The 22,946-nt window shown below is 33.8% G+C and overlaps 1 protein-coding gene and 1 long non-coding RNA gene across 3 annotated transcripts in view; one reads left to right on the top strand and one right to left on the bottom strand.

Annotated features, from left to right (window-relative positions):
• Nucleotides 1-5,620: 5,620 nt before the first annotated feature.
• Nucleotides 5,621-17,778, top strand: LOC124359055. The gene is made up of 3 exons (XR_006922101.1): nt 5,621-5,636; nt 7,196-7,201; nt 17,626-17,778. It is a non-coding gene; the product is annotated as an uncharacterized LOC124359055 (long non-coding RNA).
• The window catches only part of LOC124359046 (surfeit locus protein 1), a 36,371-nt gene continuing 23,755 nt past the window's right edge, over nt 10,331-22,946 (bottom strand). Inside the window, exons 6-7 of one of the 2 annotated variants that reach the window (XM_046811445.1) lie at nt 14,358-14,501; nt 10,331-10,436 (exon numbers count right to left, since the gene is read on the bottom strand). In XM_046811445.1, coding sequence (XP_046667401.1) covers nt 10,376-10,436; nt 14,358-14,501 — 205 coding nt within the window. In that variant the 3' untranslated portion in view covers nt 10,331-10,375. Of the gene's footprint in view, nt 10,437-14,209; nt 14,229-14,357; nt 14,502-22,946 lie in introns of those variants that run through there. The other variant, XM_046811452.1, reaches the window with a different exon arrangement.

Genomic DNA, 22,946 nt, shown 5'->3' with positions numbered 1-22,946 from the left:
TATGTCATAAATAATAAAAATATATTTTTGGGTTATCTGAAAATTTGCCCATTATGATCTTTCTTTTTTATGTTACATTTAAGGAAAGCACACTCATGGTTGTGTTTATTATTACTATTTGTAAGTTTAAGCTTATTCATTGTAATAATAACAACATTTTAATTAAATGGCTTGTATTCCAGCTTTATATTTAAAATGATACAATTTTTAAGCTTTGGTTACATTTAAAATTGTCAATTAACCTTTCAACTAATAGATACTATAACAACACATTTTTCCAAAATAATTTATTTTTAGAATGAGGCCTATCAAAACCAAAGGTTTCATCATCAGGCAGCTCTACAAATAAATAATTAAATTTGATTTGAGAAGTGTTTTAGTTTCTACTAGTTTAAAATTTTTCAAATTGCTCCAAGATTCTTCATTTAACTTATCAACTGTTAACTATAAAACTCCATTAATTTGTAATTTTTCTTGATTTTACAAAAATATACATTTTTTTAATGTACGTTAAGAACTTTTAGTTGTATTTTAGGGCTAGACTATGTCTACATAATTAGTGTTGATCTCAAAAATACACACATTTTTTTAAAATTACCTACTATCAGAAAATGTATAGTTGTTTTTATTTAATAATAAACTTTTAGATTTATATCAATAACACTCAGAATGGAGCTTTTATCTGAAAATTTTTATTACCCTAGTCGGTAACATTCAATAATGATTTTATATTTTGCTTATTCAAGCAACAAATAACTAAAAGCAATAGGCTGAAAGTTGAATCATTGAATAATAAATCAACCATGCATGACATGTTCCATAAACCAAATTATTATGTAATTTTAATTATATACTTAAATCAAATAAAAATAAAACTGAATAAATTTTCAAAATGTACATAAAACCACTTATTTGCTTTATTACTACAAAATCTACAATATTTAAATGCTTTCCAACAATTATACACCATCCCACTAAATAATCAAGCAAATAACAATTTATTTGCAATGAAAACAGACAAAACATCAACATTGACAAGCTGAAAAATGTATTGGTTACTCTCCATTCCTGATATTACTACAGAAAATAGCAAGAATTGTGAAAAAAATATTGAACTTTAAAGAATGTGGTTACAAATAAACCCTGTAGCAAATGCTACCATAATAATTATTATTGTTATAAGTGGCTGTTTCATAACAACGTCACATTGCGATGCTCAGTAGTTGTTGATACCAATGATGAGTTTTCCTTCTTGCCACAATCAAGCAAACATGTTTTACTTATGGCCATTGTAATTTACTTCGGTCGAGATTTTTTGTTCCATAGATAATTTTGCCTTTTTTCTCCTTAAAACTTATACAAGTATATACATACACAGATCTGAGTGTATTTCTGTTAAATAACAACTGATATGGGTTTTATAACAGTCTTTAAATTAATAGTAAATGTTGTATACTATCATTTATATCTAATTTTTAATATTTTCTAAAAGATGTACAGTTAAAAGTATGTTAACAATGACAGTTTCTTTAAAACTGAAAAATATTCTTAATATTAAGCAGTGTGAAACTGCTCATAGATTCCATCCATAGAAAGAATGAATCCTCAAACACTAATCCTAACATAGTTCGAGAACTACTTCTAACCTAGTTCCTGAACCAGTCCTTTATACAAAACTATATTAATTTTATTATTTTAAATACAAATAGGCTAGAACAAATACAAAACAAAAATCTATAGAATCTACTTAACTGGAATTCCAAATACTACAGATTTTTAATGAACAAACTACTACTTTGATTATAATAATCACCATTCGCAACACCTATTTTTGGGACTATACTGATTTTATAATAAACTCTGTAGATGTACCTCAAAAATGTATGAGCCGATTTTTATAAAGCTTTTTATACAAATTCAATACATAGTCTACTATAATTATATTACCACCCCTATTCTTAGGCTGCACCTATCTTCTGAGCTATTTTGAGTTTACAGGCTAATTCCAAAAAAAGCCTATGGATGGCCGGCCATACCTCAAAAACATACAAGCCAATTTTCGTAAATTTGTCTATACACAGTCAAGACATGTCAACTATATTATATCACAAACCTCATTCTAAGGCTGCATTTACTTTTGGAGCTTTATTGATTTTACAGACTAAATACTAAAAAACAAATCTATGGATGGTTGTACCTCAAAAACGTACTAGCTGATTTTTATAACACTTTCTATACACAGTCTACTATATTGTATTACAACCCTCATTCTTAGGTCACGCCTATTTTTGCAGCTACATAGATTTTACTGCCCAAATGCTGAGTCTGTAAGTTATGGATAGTCTCATACTTCAAAAACGTACTAGCTGTACAAATAGCAATGTTTTTCATACCTGCCAATATTCTTGATAATATACCTGCAACTGAATTCTCGAATATAAATTACTCTTAAATTTGATATTGTAAAACATAGAAAACCTCTTTTTTAATTATGGCATGGTTAAGACATCTCTAAGGAATATTTAAATCACACAGATGTAAACAAATTGTTCTCAGGACAATTTAATATCTGATTTAGTGCCAGATTCGCTTTTCAATTTTTGTCTCTAATTTAATTCTGGATCTCTTGTCACCTTTATGTTTCCGTTGAGATTTTTCGCTACATTAAAAGACCAGTGGAGTGTAGCCCGGAGGCATTTTCAAAAAGAATAGGCCTATAATTAATCCTTGGGACCCGTAAAATTTCAGTACTATCAGTTGAATAGTTTAGTGTAAAGCGAAACAAACAAAGGCACTTTCACATTTCTAATATAATTAGGATAACAACATATGTAAAAAAGTCAACCACACATTACTCTTTATAAAGTTTGAACAAAAAAATTATCAAAAATAAATTAATGTAACAATGTAAGTAATAAAATAAACTGGTTAAATAATAAAAGGTTGACTGTTAACTTAATCCTAGATACATTGGTTGTCAATGTATATGTATAATTTATTACTTAGTAGGATGTATGAGAGATTACAGGTTCAAATCCTGGGGTTGTAAAATCATGATAGGAGGTCCAATCATGAAGCCACAGTGGCCCAAAACAAGCCTAAGAGCTGAGGCTTAAAAGACTGTGAGAATATAATTTAGATTTACAATTTTGTCATTCAAGTGGATCAGAACTATTGCAATAATCAGTGTGTAACTCAGAACATGTTATATCTAAAAACTTTGTAACTAAAATTTAATAAGAGCTTAATATTTTGTTGTCACATCAAAATAAACAACTCATTGTGAAGAAATGGTATCCCACATGGTAAGGTTTAAAAACTTCATTATTTATAGAATTTTGAAATGTAGCCTAAGTATGAAAACATCACCACTGTTACATCTAAGCATTGCCAGATTGGTTGGTAACTCATGATTGGAAATCTGCATTTCTGAGCTTCAAGAAGAATTATTCTATATAAACAACAAATAGTTGCTATTCGTTGTTTAGATTGAGTGTTTTTTTTTTTTTTTTTTTTTTTTTTTTTAGAAAAACGGAGAAGTTGTTTCTGTAATGTTTAGCACAACAAAAAAGCCAAGTTTACTATAAAAAAAAATAGTTTTCACAACAAATAATAGTTTTCATCACCAAGAGCAAAAATGATTAATTACAGTGTGTATTTGTATTTTACAAACGAGGTGAAGCCAAGGTTGGAATTCAATTAAGCGCCTAAGTTCTCTGTGTGGTGGTGAACAACTTTTTATCATGTAGGAAATGAAATAAAAACACCCATTTTATTTCATTTTTATAGCTGTGTGTTTTGCATTTGCTTCTAGTGAAACGATAACAAAATTTGAGGGTAGCACACTGAAAAACTTAAATTGTGTGCCAGCTGATTTTTCAAACCTCTAGTATAAGGTAAAGGAAAACAATTTAAGTTATAAACTGATTTAAGTATAAAAAACCAGTTATTTTCGCATTGTGATAAAAAATAATTTTACTACAGTTAGAATGTTATTACACTTGCGTCACATGATGCAGCTATGGTGGGAAGGTTTGATTCAATGTTAATGTTGAGTTTACCTCTAGTTAAATGTTATTAAAAGAATCAACAAATCGCTTATAGAAGATCCTCAAGAATGCTCATATATTAAATGCAGAAAAACTTACCAGAGCATAGGCAGATCCATTTTTACAATCTTCTAATATAGCACAACACGTCTTACAAAATTGAGATGATTTAATTACAATACAATTAATTTTTCAGATAGTAAGTGTATTAACCCCAGATCTACCTATCTATTCTAAGTTAGCAACAAACCTACTTTGTCCTATTTGTAAACTTTTTCAAAAATGTGATACAAATACACCTTGTTGCCTATATACCTTTTGATATTTTTTGAGTGTCTGAAATGTAGAATAAAAATTATAAACAAAACAATATTTTATTTCTATTTTGGTATTCCAGTTAGAAAAAAATCGACCAGCAATTGTTTACTTTTGAGTTCGGTTAGAAATGTTTTTATAACTAAGAAATTAATAACAAATATTTTATATCTATCACCATCAAAACATGGATTTACTGCTAATTTTATGAAAAGTGGTCAATAACATATATAATATAGATAAAAGACTTTATACTATTTGTTCAACTAATTATTGAATAAAACTAATGCAGTGTTAACAAAAAACAGATTCAAAATCTTCTAATTTAGAGAAAGTTAAATTGAGTAAATTACTTATTTATTGTTAGAGTGTCACTAAATTGGGACACTACGTCTTAAAACAAATTTTTTGTAAATAACGAGATGCTGATTTATCAGTACAGGGTTTTTAGGGGTAGTTAAGTAAATGTTTATGCTATTAAGAGCAGTTTTGTAGTGCATGTAGTTTTTATAATTAGTTCTTCATAAACGTATGATCAAATAAAAACAATTGAGTGTCCCTTATATGTCGTGTCTTTCACCACCAACACATAATAAAAGTTACCCAATCAATTATTCAATCATTGTGTTATTTAAATAATGTATTTAAAAAAAACCTTGACTGATGAAATGTGCTTAAACAAAAACAAGTTTATTTAGTTCAGTAATATTTGTTTGAATTTTATTGCTAATTACAATGTATGTTAACAATTAAAGACAAAAAAACCCATTCCATATTTCATCACCAGAGTCATCAAGCAGGTAACTGTTGTGGTAGGCCTACAGACGATGAAGCGTGACCAATAGTCTTGTTCAACTTCAAGATGAAACTAGCTCGTCATTTTAAGATTTGAAGACTAGTGGTAAGCCTATTTATGGTTGACCTTCCATTGTGCCAAAAAAATAGGAATGCAAAAGTATGTTTCCTTGACTGGATTGTTGCAATGGGAAGCTAGGTTTTATGGGAAAGGTATCAATAATCAAATCTTTGTTTAAAGTTTGTTTTTGACAATAACAAAAATTGTGAAGAAAACAGGATTTTTCTGGACAATTAAATTGTTCAGAGATACAAGAAATCAGTAACAACAAAGTTTCGAGATCTGCAATCTCTTCCTCAGGTAGATAACTCAATCAATCTTTATTTACATATACATAGAGTATAGTATTGCGTCAAAAACATTGCATTGTAAGAAAAAACACAGGTTTACATTTACATACATACAAAAATTTTACTGTACATAGGTAAAAAAGTGTTAAATTTCAAGATTATGATATAACATCATAAAAGTTGCTATAGTTTCTTGTTTTGTCAATGGGTTCTCCAGTTCAGGAACTCTCGTACTGTGTAGATGGATCGGTCCTGTAGCCAGTCTGTCAGTGCGGTTTTCAGTTTTTTCTCAGGCAGGCGATTGTAGAAGGTTGCTCCTTTATAGGAAGGCTTCCTCTCGTATAGACTAAGGTGGTGAGCGTCAAGCAGAAAGTTGTGTCTGTACCTGGTGTTGTAAGAATGCTGTTCTTCCATTCTAGTTTGACCCGATTTTACTGTAAAGAGCACGGTTTCAAGGATGTAGAGTGAGGCCACTGTCAGTACTTTGAGCTCCTTAAAAGCCTCTCTGCAAGAGTCTCTGGGGCCCAGCCCATTCAGAGTTCTTATTGCTCTTTTTTGTATGATCAGTACTCGTCGCAGATTTGTGTCACTTGTACCTCCCCAGGCTACCAGTCCGTATCGAAGCTGGGACTCAAAGAGTGAGTAGTAGGCAGTTAGTGCTGTTTTATGGTCGCTGATCTGTTTCATTCTTTTAATGACAAAGAGACTGGAGTTCAATTTATTGCATAACTGGTTTATGTGAGGTGTCCATGTTAGGGTATTGTCTAAAATTATGCCTAACTATTTATTTGTACTGACAGTTGTGATGTCTGGGAGCGCCTGATGGCTGTTTGGGGTTGTGAAGATGAGTTGGCAGGTTTTGCTTTCATTTAAGACAAGGTCATTTTGGTAGCAGTATTGCTTTGCCATGTTATAAGCCACATTGGAATTTATTTCCAATTTTTCTTTATTTTTGTCAGCAACAATCAACGCTGTGTCATCCGCAAACATGACCAACTCGCAAAAGTTTTCTAGGTATTTTGGAAAATCGTTTGCTAGAAGAATGTACAGGACAGGGCCAAGCACTGATCCTTGTGGTACTCCTCTAGTTATTGGTAATACTTGCGATTTCATCTTTTGTAAGACTTCATCTTTTGTTTTCATCTGATTGTCTTCATAGGTGATCTCTACTAACTGTTTCCTGTCACTTATATAGCTTTGAAACCATTGTGCTTCATTTCCAGAAATACCGAGAACCCTTAGTTTCTTTATTGTCAGTTTGTGGTCCAGGCAATCAAATGCTTTGCTGAAGTCCAGCAAGATTGTTGAGGCAATGTAGCCTTGTTCTAGCTTCTCTATGAGGCCTTCTATGAATTGCGTAATGGCTGTTGTTGTTGACCTGTTCTTGATGAAGCCGTGCTGTTTAGAGGTAAAAAGGTTATGCTGATGAAGATTCTCTGTGAGTCTGTTGAGAACTACTCTTTCAAGAATTTTTGAGAAGTTTGGTATTAGGGAGATTGGGCGGTAGCTGGTTGCTTCAGTGGTTTTTCCACTTTTGTATTTTGAATATATTTTAGACGTTTTTAAAGTGCTAGGAAAGACTCCTTCGTCAAGATATTTATTTATTAGCTTTGTTAGAGGGGCTGCTAGTTCATTCTTACAGTATTTAATTAATTTAGATGAGATCTCGTCTTCTCCAGCCGAAGTTTTGGGTTTCTTTGATTATAGTTATTATATAGTTTTTCTTATCTCTTCTTCAGTTGCCTTGTAAAGCTGGAGGTTTTGAGCCAATATATTTTCAACAGGGTCTTCTATTGTGCCATGTTCTTCCCTTTCGTTCTGTTTTAATGTTCTATCTGCAATTGTCACAAAAAAACTGTTAAGTAGTTTGCTATTCTCTCGGGTGAGCTGTGCACGCCTCCTTCTATATTCAGGTTTCCTAAAACTGAAGTCTCACTCTTTTTCTTCCTCTCTGAATTTATTACTTTCCATAAGGCTTTTGATTTGTTCTCTGCTTGCTCTATAAGGTCTACATTGTGCTTTTTCCTCAGATCAGAATCAGAATCAGAATCAGAATTATCTTTATTTATAATCATCAAGATTACAAATGGTGTCAACATTTAAACAATTACAATGGCCTTTTATTCTGAGGTGGCTGGGTCAGTTCTGGAATGTTCCTTGTAGGAATTCCTCGAGAGAATAGAAAGGTCTGTCTAATAGCCATTTCTTCAACGCTGCTTTCAGTGAGGAGCTTCTCTTGTGTTGCAGTTCTTGTGGTAGCCTATTGAAGAATTTCCTGCCGATGTACGATGGTTTAGATTCATACAGCTTCATGTGGTGTGCTGGGAGGTTGTACAGTGCGCCATTTCTGGTATTGTGACTGTGAATGTCTCTATTTCTTGGCAGGTATTCTCCATCGACATGTAACACGACTTCTAATATGTACATGGAAACAACTGTCATAATTTTTAGATTAATGAAAGCATTTCTACAACTTTCCATGTGTTGTAGGTCTGCCAGGACTCTGACTGCTTTCTTCTGGATGATCAGAATTCTTTTTAGATTTGTTGCTGATGTGGCACCCCACAATGCAATGCCATATCTCAGCTGGCTTTCAAAAAAAGAGAAGTAGGCAGTTCTAGCAGTGTTTGTGTTGCTAAGGGATTTTATTTGTTTGATCATAAACATGCTGGTGTTAAGTTTTTTGCAGAGAGAATCTATATGTGGTGTCCAGGTCATCTTCTCATCAATTGTCAGTCCCAGGAACTTAACACTTGTCTCCATTTGTACTTCTGGTATAACTTTGACTTCAGATGCTCGAAAACTAAGATCTTTCGGTTTGAGGTCATAGTTTTTCTTTCTGAGAGCTGTTATTTTTGTCTTGTATATTACCAGTGAGGATTTCTCTAACATCTGTTTTAATGCCTCTAAATATGATCTTTTAAGTTCTTCACATTCAGTATCCCATACTCTCTTTATTTGTGTTTTCTTTATTTGTACGGTTTTATGTGGGCATACCGCGTCCAGAGTAAACCGCAAGACACTATCCAGAGCAGTGAAGGCAGCCTCTGTATTTTCTTTAGATATTACATCTGCCCAGTTTTGGGTTGCTAAGATTGTTCGTATTTCCTCCATTTTGTGCATATCTATAACCCTTTGTTTAGACTTTATTGGAGTATGATTGTCAATGTTTACGGTTACATGACACAGTTGAGCAGTGTGGTCTGAAAGCCCTGTGGTGATCACACTATGGGATACTTGATCCTCACTTATGTTCGTGCAGATGGCATCAATAGAGGTCTGGCTGTGGTGGGTGATTCTAGTAGGAGTTAGTTTTAATCTCTTAATATTGAATCCCTCTAGAGCTTCCATTAGGCTTTGGCTTTCTTGACTATCTGCCAGGTTATCAACATTTATGTCACCCATTATGACTATCAGGTTATTTGGATTCGGGATTTTGTCTAGTTCTGTTGAGAGTGTATCAATAGCGTTCTCAAGGTTAGAATGTGGAGGTCTGTAGACTCCGACTAGGTATAGAAAGCAGTTTTTGAGATTTATCTTCAGTGTTATGGATTCACATATCATTTCAGTTGTTGATTCTGAGATGGATACTATGCTGACCTTGCTTTTTAAGTTCTTGTTGTTGAATATTGCCACACCGCCTTTCTTATGTTGTGTCCTTGTGAACCCTCCAATGAGTTCATATTCTGGTATCCTGATGTTTTCTAGGTTTGCACTGTTTAGTCCATGTTCTGTCAGTATGAGAATGTCGGGGTTGTGGGAGTGAAGGAAGTGTGTCAGTCGTTCTATTTTATTTTTGATTCCGTCTATATTTTGGTGGACCATTACAATGTTTTGGTGTGGCCGTATGACCTTGTGATGTTTAGGAGGTGTTTTATTTTTTTGAAGCTGGAGTTCCAGAGTGTTCGTGGTTTGTGTTTCACTTTGGTCTTGTCTCTTTCCTTGCTGTGCTGGATTTTGTCTAAAAAATCGTGGTCTGTGGTTGGTTGCTGCTGATGTGGGTTTGTTTCTTGCCTGTTAGTGCTTTGGCCTGTGTTGACTGTTATGCTTTTTCTAACACATCTTTAGCATAACACGTAAGTCAAGAATAAACCAAGTTGTGTGTCAACTCCATGCACACATGTTTAAAACATGCACTTATAAAGATAGGAAAGCCAGTAAAATTTTGTCTTCTGTGTCTACATTATTACTTAACCCCTTCATGGTTTTTGACCACATATTTCATTCATAGCAATTGCATAAAAGTGTGCTACTGACAAAATGAAGCATTGTTATATTGTTCCTGTTTTATTTCATTGCCTGTTGTAATATTGTGCAAGAAGTATTTCTATGACAATCCTAATCTTGCAAGTAGGTCTGGCGTTTTCTACAAGATGAAAACGCCACTTTTCCTTGGTCCTATGTAAAAGGTCAATTAACCACTTTGTCTACAAAGTTAGATGTTAACAATGGTGCCAACTACGAGGTTCTTTGACAAAATCTCAATGGAATTTCCAAACTTCAACAATTTTCTTTTTGTTTGGCAATGGTGGCAAAATGTGCAAATACAAAATGTTGGCAATTTTTATTGTATTTCGTAGCTAAAACAATACAGATCATGAACGTGTTTTGTATGAAAATAAAAGCTTATAATGTCATCTTTGAAATATTATACTGTTCATATAGGGTTGAAACTGTGCTGAACATCCAATCTCAAACAGAATAATGTACTGTATCAACAATGTTGCCACTACAAGAATGATATTCAACCGACAAATTATGTCAGTTGCCATTTATAAGGTTAAGTAAATTAGGTCTGCACAATAATCACACATACAGTATAACAACTTAAAATTATTTAATACTCTATAATAATCACAATCAGTTTATTTCCTCTTAGCATACCGAATGTACCACATATAACTTGTAGCTGCACTCAGACTGAACCTGAAATCAGAAAGAGATATTAATAGTGGTCACAAACAGTATAGTAGTATTTTTAAAAGATAATACATTTGGTTTTAATGTAATATATTTCTATGGTAAAGTAGAATAGTGTTGAAGGCCTACCAATGATATCACAATTGTGCTCTGGACCAGCAGTCTGCATATGGCTGTTTTGGGTTTTTTTAGTTTATCACTACCATTGTGATGAAAATATCACTGAAAAGTGAATGGTAATCAAATTCACCTTTTATAACATTTAGACAAATGCTGTTTCATCTTTTTTTATATTAACACTTTTACCGTATCACCGGTCTGTGAGACCGGAGGGGAATTTCATGTTTCTGAAATTGGCACTACTGGTGTTCGGTTGCCCCCTCCACGCTCAGTAGCTGTCAACCGGGCTCTCCTGAGCCGTTTTTGATTGGTTTTAGTTTGTCTAGGGCGTTTGACCTTGAATCAGTCCAGTTATTTTGTGAGCGCTACGGTCTACTGTACCGGACGATACAGTTACTGTAACTATTCTACCGGTCTGTCATACCGGGTGATACAGTTAAAGTGTGAATAGTTATTACGTGTTTGTATATATTAGTTTTTATGTTTTATTATAACTTGTTATAATCATGAGTGACTCGGAAATTTTAAGAGTGAACGATGGAAGATTTAACGAGTGACTTTTACAACTCCTACATAACGTTGAAGGGGATGATAGTGACGATGAACCTGTTGACGATTCAGATGAAGATCCAAACTATAAAGTTATGATAGTTTTGCTGTTGATGAACCCCAACTGGAAGATGAAGATGACATCCACTATAGTGTCGAAAATTATTTGGTTCAGGAATCTGAAGGTGACTTTTTTGGGGGAAAGATGGTAGTGTATGGTGCAGAAAGGAGCCACCCAAGCAGCGCAGAACACCTCAACATAACATTTTGAGGGGACCATTACCCGGGCCTACTGCAATAGCAAGAGCCTTAGGTAACAATCCACTCATTACAAGCAGGGCCGCATTTACAAATTCGGCGCCCCTAGGCCTACAGACCAAAGAGCGCCCCCCCCAGAGGACTCTGATTACACTGACGTAGAAATCCAGTAAATTTCTTAATTACGTAATTTTGATGAAAGATAATTACAATAGTATATATATATATATATATATATATATATATATATATATATATATATATATATATATATATAGGAGTGTTTTGAATAAATAAAAGCAATGAACCAATGAATGAGTCAACGTCGCACCCCGGACCTAGTTGACCTTGGCCACCCGCCCCGCCGAGCGCCAACACCACCCGCCGCCGCAACTTTTTTTTTTGTGTACTTTAAAATTTATGTGCCCCCTAAAATTTTGCGCCCTAGGCCTGGGCCTAGTGGGCCTATAGGGAAATGCGGTACTGATTACAAGATTTGAATTCATAAAACGTCTGACCTTAAAACTTATAAAGCCTCACATGACAAGACGCCTAGAAATTCAAAATTTGCCAAGAGACATTAGACGCGTCATCATGGAGTAAGTTGGAGAAACAGAAGCTGCAAATCCTAATGAATGTGTTCCTAGTGACAAACTGGAAAAACGGAAGACACGTTCCAAGTGCCTAGCTGCTAAGGGAAAAAAAAACCAATTACAAATGTATCAAATGCGGACAACCCATATGTTTGGAGTGCAGCAGAAAGTTGTGCATTTCATGTGTTCAGAATATCTAAAATCTGTGGATACTTTTTTTGTATGTACTTATGCCTTTTTTAAGTTTTAATTGCTTTGGTAAAAATGTATGTGTATTTCTGATACTTGTAAATACAGCTTTATACTATACCAGTATACTAGAATATTATTTTCCATCCTAAATTCCCCAAATTATTACGTTTTATAATTTTTTGCAATTATAAAAATTTTAAAAATATTAATTGTAGTTTTGTTATCAACAGGGAATAATTGTAAATATATTTTGTGTTTAAATCTGAACTAAAAAACAAGAATAGCCCAAAAACAGCAAAAAACCTCCCTCAGGTCTGTGAGACCGGATGATACTGTAAGTGATTGTAATTTCATGATACGGTAAAAGTGTTAAATATGATTATAATAGACGTCAAAATTAATGGTATTGTGCTGGATCTGAGTTAAGTAGTGTAGGGCATGTTTAGAAGCCATTTATTATTTTTAATATAATTTTATTTATTATTATAATACAATACAATATACAGAACACAATAAAAATAATTGGCTTATTAAAAATAGCTGTATTGCATTAAAAAACCTAACTTGAATTATTTTTTTATTTTATATATATATATATATTTATGTAGTAAATATTTTTAGATTTTGTGAAAGGGTTAAGACTTTTTTTTTTATTAAAGGTAATACATTCTGCACATTTTGGCATAAAAAACAGCTATCATGATTGAGTCAGTCATAGATTCAGATTGAAAACATAGAGAATAATTTTTCTATTCAAGATAGATGCATTTATCAATGATGACATATAGACATAAAAGTTCCACCTGTCATTGGCTCCACATCAATAAACATTAAATTTTGGTCCTTTTAACCCAGTAAAACTAACTTTACCACTTGAAATTGAATATGTCAACAATTCCAAATTTACCCATCCCATCATTCATCATTGATCTGTGCTAAGATTTCATATATAAAAATATATTCTATACTGTAACCCATAAGTCTTATTGTTGCTCTATTTTCTTTAACTTGGAACAGAAAATTTTGAATGCAGAAGTAAAAATCAATGGTTTGAATATCCAAGTCAAAAACTCAGATTGAAAATATAGAGAACTAGCTGTTTCCCGCGGCTTCGCACGCGTCTCTTAAGCTTTGCCCGTTTATTTCTTTGCCTTCAAATAGTGTTTGGATATTTTAATATACGTAACTACTGTGTTGTAATTGCAGTTTATAATGTGCAGGCGCTTTGATAACTTTTATATCTTGCAGTACAGCCTGGTGGTTAGTTACATCAATGGGCATTGCGTATAAACCTTCTACATAGAAAAATACAAATTTTCATAGTGATCGGTCCAATAGTTTCTGAGTCTATAAAGGACAAACACACAAACATTCATTTTTATATATTATGATTGCAGAAACAGTTTAAACAAAATTTGTCGTTTCTCTTAAGCTTACTCTATGCTTTAAAACTATAAGTGTAAAGAAATTTATATATAAATATATTTTTTGTCGCATTATATATGTTTACAAAGAACAGCTGATTAAAAATTTGAAAAGACTCTTTCACTTAATAACATATGTTTGCTGCAATGCATTTCTTACGGGTATTTCTGTAACCAGTGGGGCGGAATCCTGAATCGGGAAAGGGATAAAAAGTATCCTATAACCTTCTACAGATCAAGACGAACAAATTAAAAAAAAAAATTAGGCGAATCCGTCCAGCCGTTTGTGAGTGATGCTGTTACACACGAACAGTTTCATTTTTATATATATAGATGAATGATTTTTCCGTTCAAGATAGATAAATTTTGCTCATGCAAAAAGAAGAAAACAGGACCTAATAAAGATCTCTGTAGGACTCTTTGTGTATTCCAATGCTACTTAGAACCATATGTGAACCTGCACACACTGAATTATTGCTGAAATAAAAATGGTACTGCTGAAATATTATCTCTTGCATACCTCAGTAATTCAGCCTCAGTATACTCAGCAGTACATCGTGATTTACACAATAATATACTTTGGAGAGGTCAAGAGAGTACTTTATTTGGTGTCAAAACCCTGTACAAGGTGTGAAATTGTTTGAACAGTTGGTTTTTATGATCTGAAACCAAAAAGCTAAACAGAAAGAATTTGTGGCTTAAAAACAAATAAATAAGATATACATAAAAATACCAATTCATTAAGTGAATGGTATTTAAAGGTTATATACTGTATTTCATAGAAAACATACCACGTAATAATGTAAGAGAGATGCTCATTTCTCAAATGATATCTCGTCTGTCCACCCCAAAGCTTGCCAGGTATAGAGTGGTCTACTGTGGCATCTATGTAAATGGGTAGGCAGTTCCTCTTCTCCGCCATGTCTGCTATATCTCTGTTACAATTCATTAAACCATCATTAAATTCTTCAAATACCTCTTACTGAGCCAAGAGAATCTTAAGCGAAATTGGTATAAGTACAAATTAGAATAATGTGGCTTTTCTCACATATTTAGATAAATTGATATATTTACTTTGAGGAGAGTTACAATGATAATATATTTTTAACCTCTTGAGGAATAGCTGAAAGTGGTACTAATAGTGCTGAATGTTATAGCTGTTTGATCCCAAAAGAGTAATGACGGTTTCAATCATCCATAACGGATATGTTCTAATAGTCAATATTACGGCTGTTTACGTTCTGTGGTGGTGTTCTTACGTACTATTGACAGGAACACATTCAAAATAATTATTGCAGTAAGTTGCTGGCTCCTAGCGACAGAAAACATATAATTAAAGCTTTGCCACCAATTGTCCTGTAATTTTCCCCTGTCAATTCCTTTATAGGTTATTCTCAGTTACTGTGCTGGAGTGAAGATTGATGTATGACCGTTTTATGAATAATGTGATAAAATGATTGACAGTTAAGACTTAACTAAACTTAAAATTATAATATTAAAAATAAATTAAATTACAACAGAGAAAAAACATAATAAATCATGTTCTTCAAGTCAGTTCACAATTAAGGCCCACAAAGTATAATGTCCCATTAATTAAGTGCCATTTTAGAGCTATTTTAAATCATTTGGGAATTTTAATACCTTCACTGTTGTCAGTTTGTAGACAATAATAGACAGTGTGTAGACAGGCTAACTGTTAACACGAATAATACTATTTTCGAAGATGAACTGCTGGTTTTTGGAGTCAGGCGGCTTCCCCTTCCAGCGACAAGAATTACTAATCATTCTACAACATCAATAGACTGCATCTGTACCAATATACCTGAAGATGCAGTCGATTTTTTCAGTGATCAAGGTGGAATGTCGGATCACACTGGCCAAATCTGTTCTATTGCAGTGGAAGGAGAAGTCTTCCCCAAAAAAAGAAGCTACACAAAAAAGAATTTTCTCAATAAAAAAACCTTAATAGCTTAAAACAGGAATTTCGAAATGGAAAAAGTGGGAACTGGTACACGATGCCCCTGATGTTGAAGAGGCATACAGAACATTTCAGACAACTGTCAGACAAATATTGGACCATATATGCCCTAGCAAAAAAGTAAGAGCAAAGCCGAGGGGCAGACTAAAAGTTCAGTATGACCAAGAGTCCAAAAAATACTAAAAGAAGATTTTCTAAATTACCTTACAAAGATATCAGCTCACCAGAAATGAACATGATAGAACATCCATGGCAGCAAAAAAGAAAGCCTACGATCTCAAGCTTAGGAGTCTCAAACAACATATGGCTGCTAACTACAATCACTAACTCTGACAATAAGTCTAAAGCCGTTTGGGACATAATAAAACTCAGAAAAGCAAAGTAAGCAACAGAAAGAAAAATTCAACACTGAAGATGGAGATAGAAGGAAACATAATAGACAACCCCGCCGAAATAGCCCGAACATTTCAACCAATACTTTTCCCAAATAGCAGATTCCACATTAGGCGAAAATAGAGAACATCTAAAATACACAGCCATAAACTCATCCGATTTTGCTTCCACAAAGAAATTGTCAATCACTAATTTTAACACCAACAACTGTTAAAGAAAGTCTTGGGAGTGATAGCTTCCCTGAAAACTAAATTATCATGTGTGGAATTGATGAAATTCCTTTCAAAATTAGTAAAACACTGTGCCAAACAACTAGCACCACCACTGGGTTTCCATAATAAATCAATCGTTTTCCTCAGGCCAATTTCCATCCCCCTTAAAAATATCAAAAATATACCCAAAGCACAAAAAAGGATCCATCACTAAACCTGAAAATTACCGTCCCATTTCACTAATACCAACTTTCTCAAAAATAATAGAAAAGGTAGCACTCTCAAGAAATGTTACAACATCTGGACAGATATAATCTAATAACAAAGAACCAAACATGGCTATCTCAAAGGACGATCCACCACCACAGCTGTCACTAATCTAATTGAATATGTCATAGATAAATTAGAAGACCACAAACACGTATCAGCTGTTCCTATTAGACTACAGTAAGGCTTTCGATTGTCTAGATCATGATCTTATCTTGAAAAAGATTTCAGCCCTAGGTTTTTGAAGGCTTGGCGAAAGATTGGGTGACTAGCTATCTGAAAGGACGCAAGCAAATAGTTGAGATTCAACAAAATGTAAATGGGAGTAAAATGCGTGTATAGATCAAGACAACTCACAGTAAGTAGAGGAGTGCCTCAAGGCTCAGTTTTAGGCCCCCTTTTTGTTCATACTTTTTACAAACGATTTTTCAAGTTTTATCAATGACAATTCTGTAGAAACCATTATGTACGCAGACGACACAACTCTTTTGTTTACAAATAACACAGCACAAAATCTAATTTTGGATATTTCATCAGCAACAGAAAAATCACTCCAATACTGCCTTCAAAACGATCTGGTCATAAATCAATCCAAAACCACCCAGATAAATTTTAGCAGAAGACAAGAGCAGATTCCAAAAATACCTAATATTTTAGTTGAAAAAAAAGGCAAAACTGCTTGGCCTAACAATTAATGCTGACCTCTCCTGGACAGATCACATACGCGATCTGACCAAAAAACTTTCATCTGGCACTTATGTGGTAAAGCGAAATGAAGTGGATAGGAGGTTTGGAGACGGCAAAGACAGCATACTATGCTTGTAGTGGAGTCCCACCTCAGATATGGCTTAATTTCATGGGGAGGAACATCTGAAACCCAATCTCAACAAAATCCTGATACTCCAGAAAAAAGCTGTAAGGGCACTCTATAGCCTCAGCCCTAGGGAAAGCTGCAGAGAAGCTTTCAAATCCCTGCAGCTTCTTACTGTCATAGCACTATACATCCATGCAGTCGTCATCTACACCAGCCAGATGGACCTTCCTAGAAATGAAAATGCTCACTCATACCACACCAGACGAGCAACGGGACTACATTCTCCCTGTACACCACACATCGCAATTCAGCAAAAAACCTTCTTACATTGGACGCAAAATCATTAATGCACTACCACCAAATCTCAAGAACATGAAAGGGAACGAACTGAAAAGACATTTTCGAGGACTGGCTGATGGAACGACCTGTATATTCATTGAAGGAGTTCTTCGATCTTCTATAAATACCACATCAATATTTGTAAAGCAAGAAATATTAATCTAAGTTTTTGTTATTATCTACTATTGACGCAATTGTATTTCTTAAAGAAACAAACAAATAAAGAATATTGTCTATTGTCTATTGTCTATTGTCTATTGTAAAACTTAACTCTCATCTAAACCGCACTGGTTAAAATAACAGACGATATCAGACATGCTATTGATAACAGAGAGATAACATTATTAATGCTTCTTGATTTTAGTCGTGCCTTTGACTCTGTGAATCATAATTTATTATTGTCTGTTCTGGAATCTTACAATTTTAGTTCCGCTGTGGTTGATTGGTTTCGAGATTACTTGACCAATAGACTTCAGCGGATCAAAACAAATAATGGAAATTTTTCAGATTGGAAGAATAACTATGTAGGTGTTCCACAGGGATCCACACTTTCTGCTTTGCTTTTTTCTTTATACATTAATAAGATTGGTAGTTCTGTTATATTTTGTAAATATATGATGTATGCAGATGATATTCAGTTATATTTAAACAGTAGGCCTAATATTCAATGTGTAAATGATGCTGTTAACTGTATGAATGCGGATTTGGGTACATTACATACATGGTGTAAAGATCATGGATTACAGCTTAATATAATAAAGTGTAAGCCGGTATTGTTTGGATCCTCAAGGTTGCTACCTCACATTGATGTTAACAGTTTGACACCTTTGATGATAAACAATGTACATTTAAATTTAGAGAGCTCAATTGTCAATTTAGGTTTAAGAATGTCTAATGATTTATCATGGCGTATACAAGTAAATTATATTGTTCGGAGGGTATTCCAGTGTTTGTATAAATTTAGAAAATTGAGCTTTAATCCTCCAATTTATATTAAGAAGCTTCTAGTAGCAACACTAGTATTACCTATTTTTGATTATGCAAATATAGCTTATTGTGACATAAATAATGAGTTAACTGATAAGTTACAGAAAGCGCAAAATGCGTGCATAAGATATATCTATAATTTAAGGTGGGATCAACATGTAACACCATATTATAAAGACCTTGGTTTATTGAAAATTAAGGAGCGGATGGAATTGAATATAATGAAATTGGCAGTTAAAGTACTTAAAAATGAACAACCAGTGTATTTGTTTGAAAGATACAAAAGAATGACTGATGTACATGTTAGAAATACTCGTTTTTCAGGAATAACTTTACAAATTCCGATTCATAGAACTGTTATCTACAGTAAGTCCTTCTTAGTGACATCTATTAGATTATTGAATGTACTAGAAAGAGAACTGCGGGAAAGTGATAGGGAAAGCAATGCAGCTTTGTTAAAAAAATACAAAATGAGACTTTTAGAAAGATATGAATTATAAGTTCATAGTACATCAATACTGTGTAAATTATTCTTTCTTGTGTAAGATTAATTTTTCCTATACGTATAGGAATTTAGAATTGAGACCATACAAAAAAAAAGGAAAAAAAAAGAAATTATGTTTGTATTGAATAAACATATAAAGCAAATAGTAAAATATAGAACTTAACTGTAAGTAGGGTATATTTAAGTGATAAAATTATATATATATATATATATATATATATATGATTTAAATAAGAATATAGTTGTAGTGGGGGAGCCAGACAAACCCCGTCACAAAAACTGATCAGCTCTCTTGCGACACAGGGTTCCAGCCCGATACCTGACCAGCATGCACAAAAGAGTGGGGGAGCCAGACAAACCCCGTCACAAAAAACTGACCAGGACTCTTGTGACACAGGGTATCCGGCCCGATACCTGACCATCATGAACAGAAGAGTGGGGGAGCCAGACAAACCCCGTCACAAAAAACTGAAAACACCAGACACTCCAGTACTAAATAGCAATAAGATAGTTGTTGAAGCGCAGGTACATTTTCCAAATGACTATTCACCACCTAGACAAAGTACTTTTTTATAGAGTTCATTCCAGAAAAAACATTTTTTTAGGCAAACATCCAAAGGCAATTCACAAATTCAAACAAAAATACAAAACCAGGATCTTTGTAAATCCCCATCACCCTGCAAACAAGTTAACCTAAAAAAATCACTGTTCTACATCAGAATATCCAAGGACTTGAAGAATAAAACTAACAGATTAGTCCACCTTCTTGAAGAAGTACAGCCTAGGATCTTAATACTCACAGAACATGGACTTAAAAGAAGACATTTTAAAAAAATATCAAAATTTCTGGCTACACACTTGCCACCTACTTTTAGTAGAAGTAACCATACTAAAGGAGGAGCAGCAATATATGTTGACGAAAACATATTCCACCTGACAGAGACAATCCCTGTTTCAGCATACTGTCAAGAATTAATCTGCGAAACAGCAATGATTAAGCTAACATTGAACAAGAAACCATTATACATTACTGGAATTTATAGACCTCCTTCTGGTAACCTTCATCAAGCACTGAGTCTAATATCAGAAATGTTGGAAAAAACAAAAGCAGAAAATCACCCCATTCTGTTTATTAGGTGACATCAATGTTGACTGCTTAAAGACTGACAACGAAAACAAACAACTTAATAATGTTTTGGCCAGTCACAACATTTATAGATTGAATCTACCTCCTACTAGGATTACATCGAATACAAGGTCTTCAATTGACTGTGTTTGTACAAATCTACCACTTGAAGACGTAGAAAGTAAGGTATTTCACAGCGGCCTATCTGACCATACTGCACAACTTTGTACGTCACAAATAAGGACTTATCAGGAAAACACCTATTACAGTGGAATGAGCCGAAACTATTCCCAGAATAACCTTAGTATGTTAAATGCTTTACTGCTACAAGAAAAATTGGGATGAAGTGCACAATGCTTACACTGCAGAAGAAGCATATACTAAATTTATGTCAATAGTTACCATGGCTCTCAATCAAGCATGTCCATTAAAGAAAATTAGAGGAAAAAGAAGGTGACAAATAAACATTTTGTAGACCATCAGGTAAACTTGCTAAAAGAAAACTTCCTTCAGAAACTTCTAGTATATGAGAAAACAAATAATGAAGAAGATAAACGCAATCTAGCAAAGGCTAAGAAAGAATATGACTTGAGGCTGAGAAAATTAAGACAAGAGGCATCAGCCAGTTTTCATAAATAGAGCAGAAATAAATCTAAAGCCTTGTGGAAGATAATAAACGATGAAAGACAGACAAAAAATGTAATACAACAAACACTCAAGCTTGAAATTGATGGACATGTAGAAGATAACCCCTATAAAATTGCAAAGCATATGAATCACTTCTTTACCAGCATCGCTGAGAGAACGCTGAAAAAACAATCCTAAACCATCCATAGACCACACACAACCTCGGACACCGGCCATGACTTACATAACTACCAACACGCAAGCCAAATAGAAATACTAAAATATTATAAAAAATCTCAAACAAAAAAACTCTGCAGCCACCGACAATATCTCCACAAAAAATACTTAAACATAGTAAGGAATCACTAACAATCCCCCTCACAAGTATTATTAACAAATCATTGAGTCAAGGTCAATTTCCATCAGCCCCTAAAACTTGCAAAAGTTTACCCAAAACATAAAAAGGGGAGTAAAACCGAAGTTGGCAATTACAGGCCAATATCAATATTGCCAACTTTCTCTAAAATCTTAGAAAAAGTTGTCCTGAGAAGGCTTTTGGACCACTGTGAGAAGTTTTTATTTATTAACTGAGAGACAACATGGTTTCATCAAGGGAAAATCAACCATGACCGCCCTGACCAGATTTTTGCTGACTACATAATGACAACCTTGAGGAAGGAAAACATGTTACTAGTTTCTTCCTAGACCTGAGTAAAGCATTTGACTGCTTGAGCCATGATCTCATATTACACAAATTAGACAAATTAGGAATTAAGAGCACAGCCAAGATGTGGTTTTAAAAAGCTATCTTAAAGACCGAAAACAAATAGTAGAAATAAAACAAGCAACAAGTGGAATCACAGCAATAACTAGATCAAGACCTTTACCTATAAATCGAGGAGTGCCCCAGGGGTCTGTTTTGGGACCAGTATTATTTATACTGTTTACAAATGACATACCCGAACACCTGGACAAATTTTGTACAGTTTCAATGTACGCTGATGATACCACCCTTGCTCTTGAGTGGACAAAAAGACAATCTAGATATCAGATCATTCACAGCCTTGAACATGGCTTATCAGTACTGCCACTCAAATGACTTGGTGGTAAATCCAGACAAAAACTAGTCAAGTCGCATTTGGGAGAAGATGTGATGAAGTACCAACAATACCCGACGTGGAAAGAAACACCCAAGCTAAATATTTAGGAGTCATTGTTGATGAGGGATTTACCTGGTCACAGCATGTAGACAATCTTCTCTCCAAATTAAATTCCTCCCTTTATATGATCAAACGTACAAAAATCTATAAGCGACATATCTACTGCGAAAAATTGCCTACCATTCCTTGTTTGAAACTCACTTCAGGTATGGCCTAATGATATGGGGAGGAACTTCTGCAAGTAATCTTCAGAAAGTTTTGATTCTACAAAAGAGGGCCGTAAGAACCTTAGCTGAGCTAGGCTACAGAGAAAGTTGTAGAGAAGCCTTCAAAACCCTGAAGATTATGCCAATAGTAAAACCTCTACATAAAAGAAGTCATCTTGTATGCTGTTGGACAACCCCTGACGCAGAATAGACACCTACATGACTAAACAATACTAGACACGGTACTCGTTACCAAACTACCAGTTTCACCATCTCTCCCTATATGAAAAGAAACCCTCCTACATGGGCATGAAGCTGCACAACCTTCTACCTGAAGAATTGAGATGCCTCACCGGGAGAAGACTGAAGACTACTCTTATTGACTGGCTAATTAACAATCCTTTTTACTCACTTAACGAGTTTATTGAAAGAAGACAATGAACATTGCCATTTGAAAAGCTTATTTTTGAAATTGTAACAACTGTTTGTGATGATTTTATTTGACGCCATTTCAATACTTAATGTATTTGAAAATAAAGGAATATTTGTATTTGTATTTGTAGAAAAAGAGTTTTATAACACATAATAAAATAGAATAAGATATAAAAATAGATATAAAAAAATGTAATTTGTAAAATCAGGCTACTGCTCAAACATTGTATTACATATGAATATGTGTTGCTTGTCATGGTGGTGGAGTGGACCATTGGTCTAAACCATGGCAGGATAAATAAAGAAAGTATCAAAGTATCTAATATAGGTGGTG

The sequence above is a fragment of the Homalodisca vitripennis genome, chromosome 1 (genome assembly GCF_021130785.1).
Source record: "Homalodisca vitripennis isolate AUS2020 chromosome 1, UT_GWSS_2.1, whole genome shotgun sequence".
NCBI classification, from domain to species: domain Eukaryota; kingdom Metazoa; phylum Arthropoda; class Insecta; order Hemiptera; family Cicadellidae; genus Homalodisca; species Homalodisca vitripennis.
This window is presented reverse-complemented; position numbering and strand designations above follow the sequence as displayed.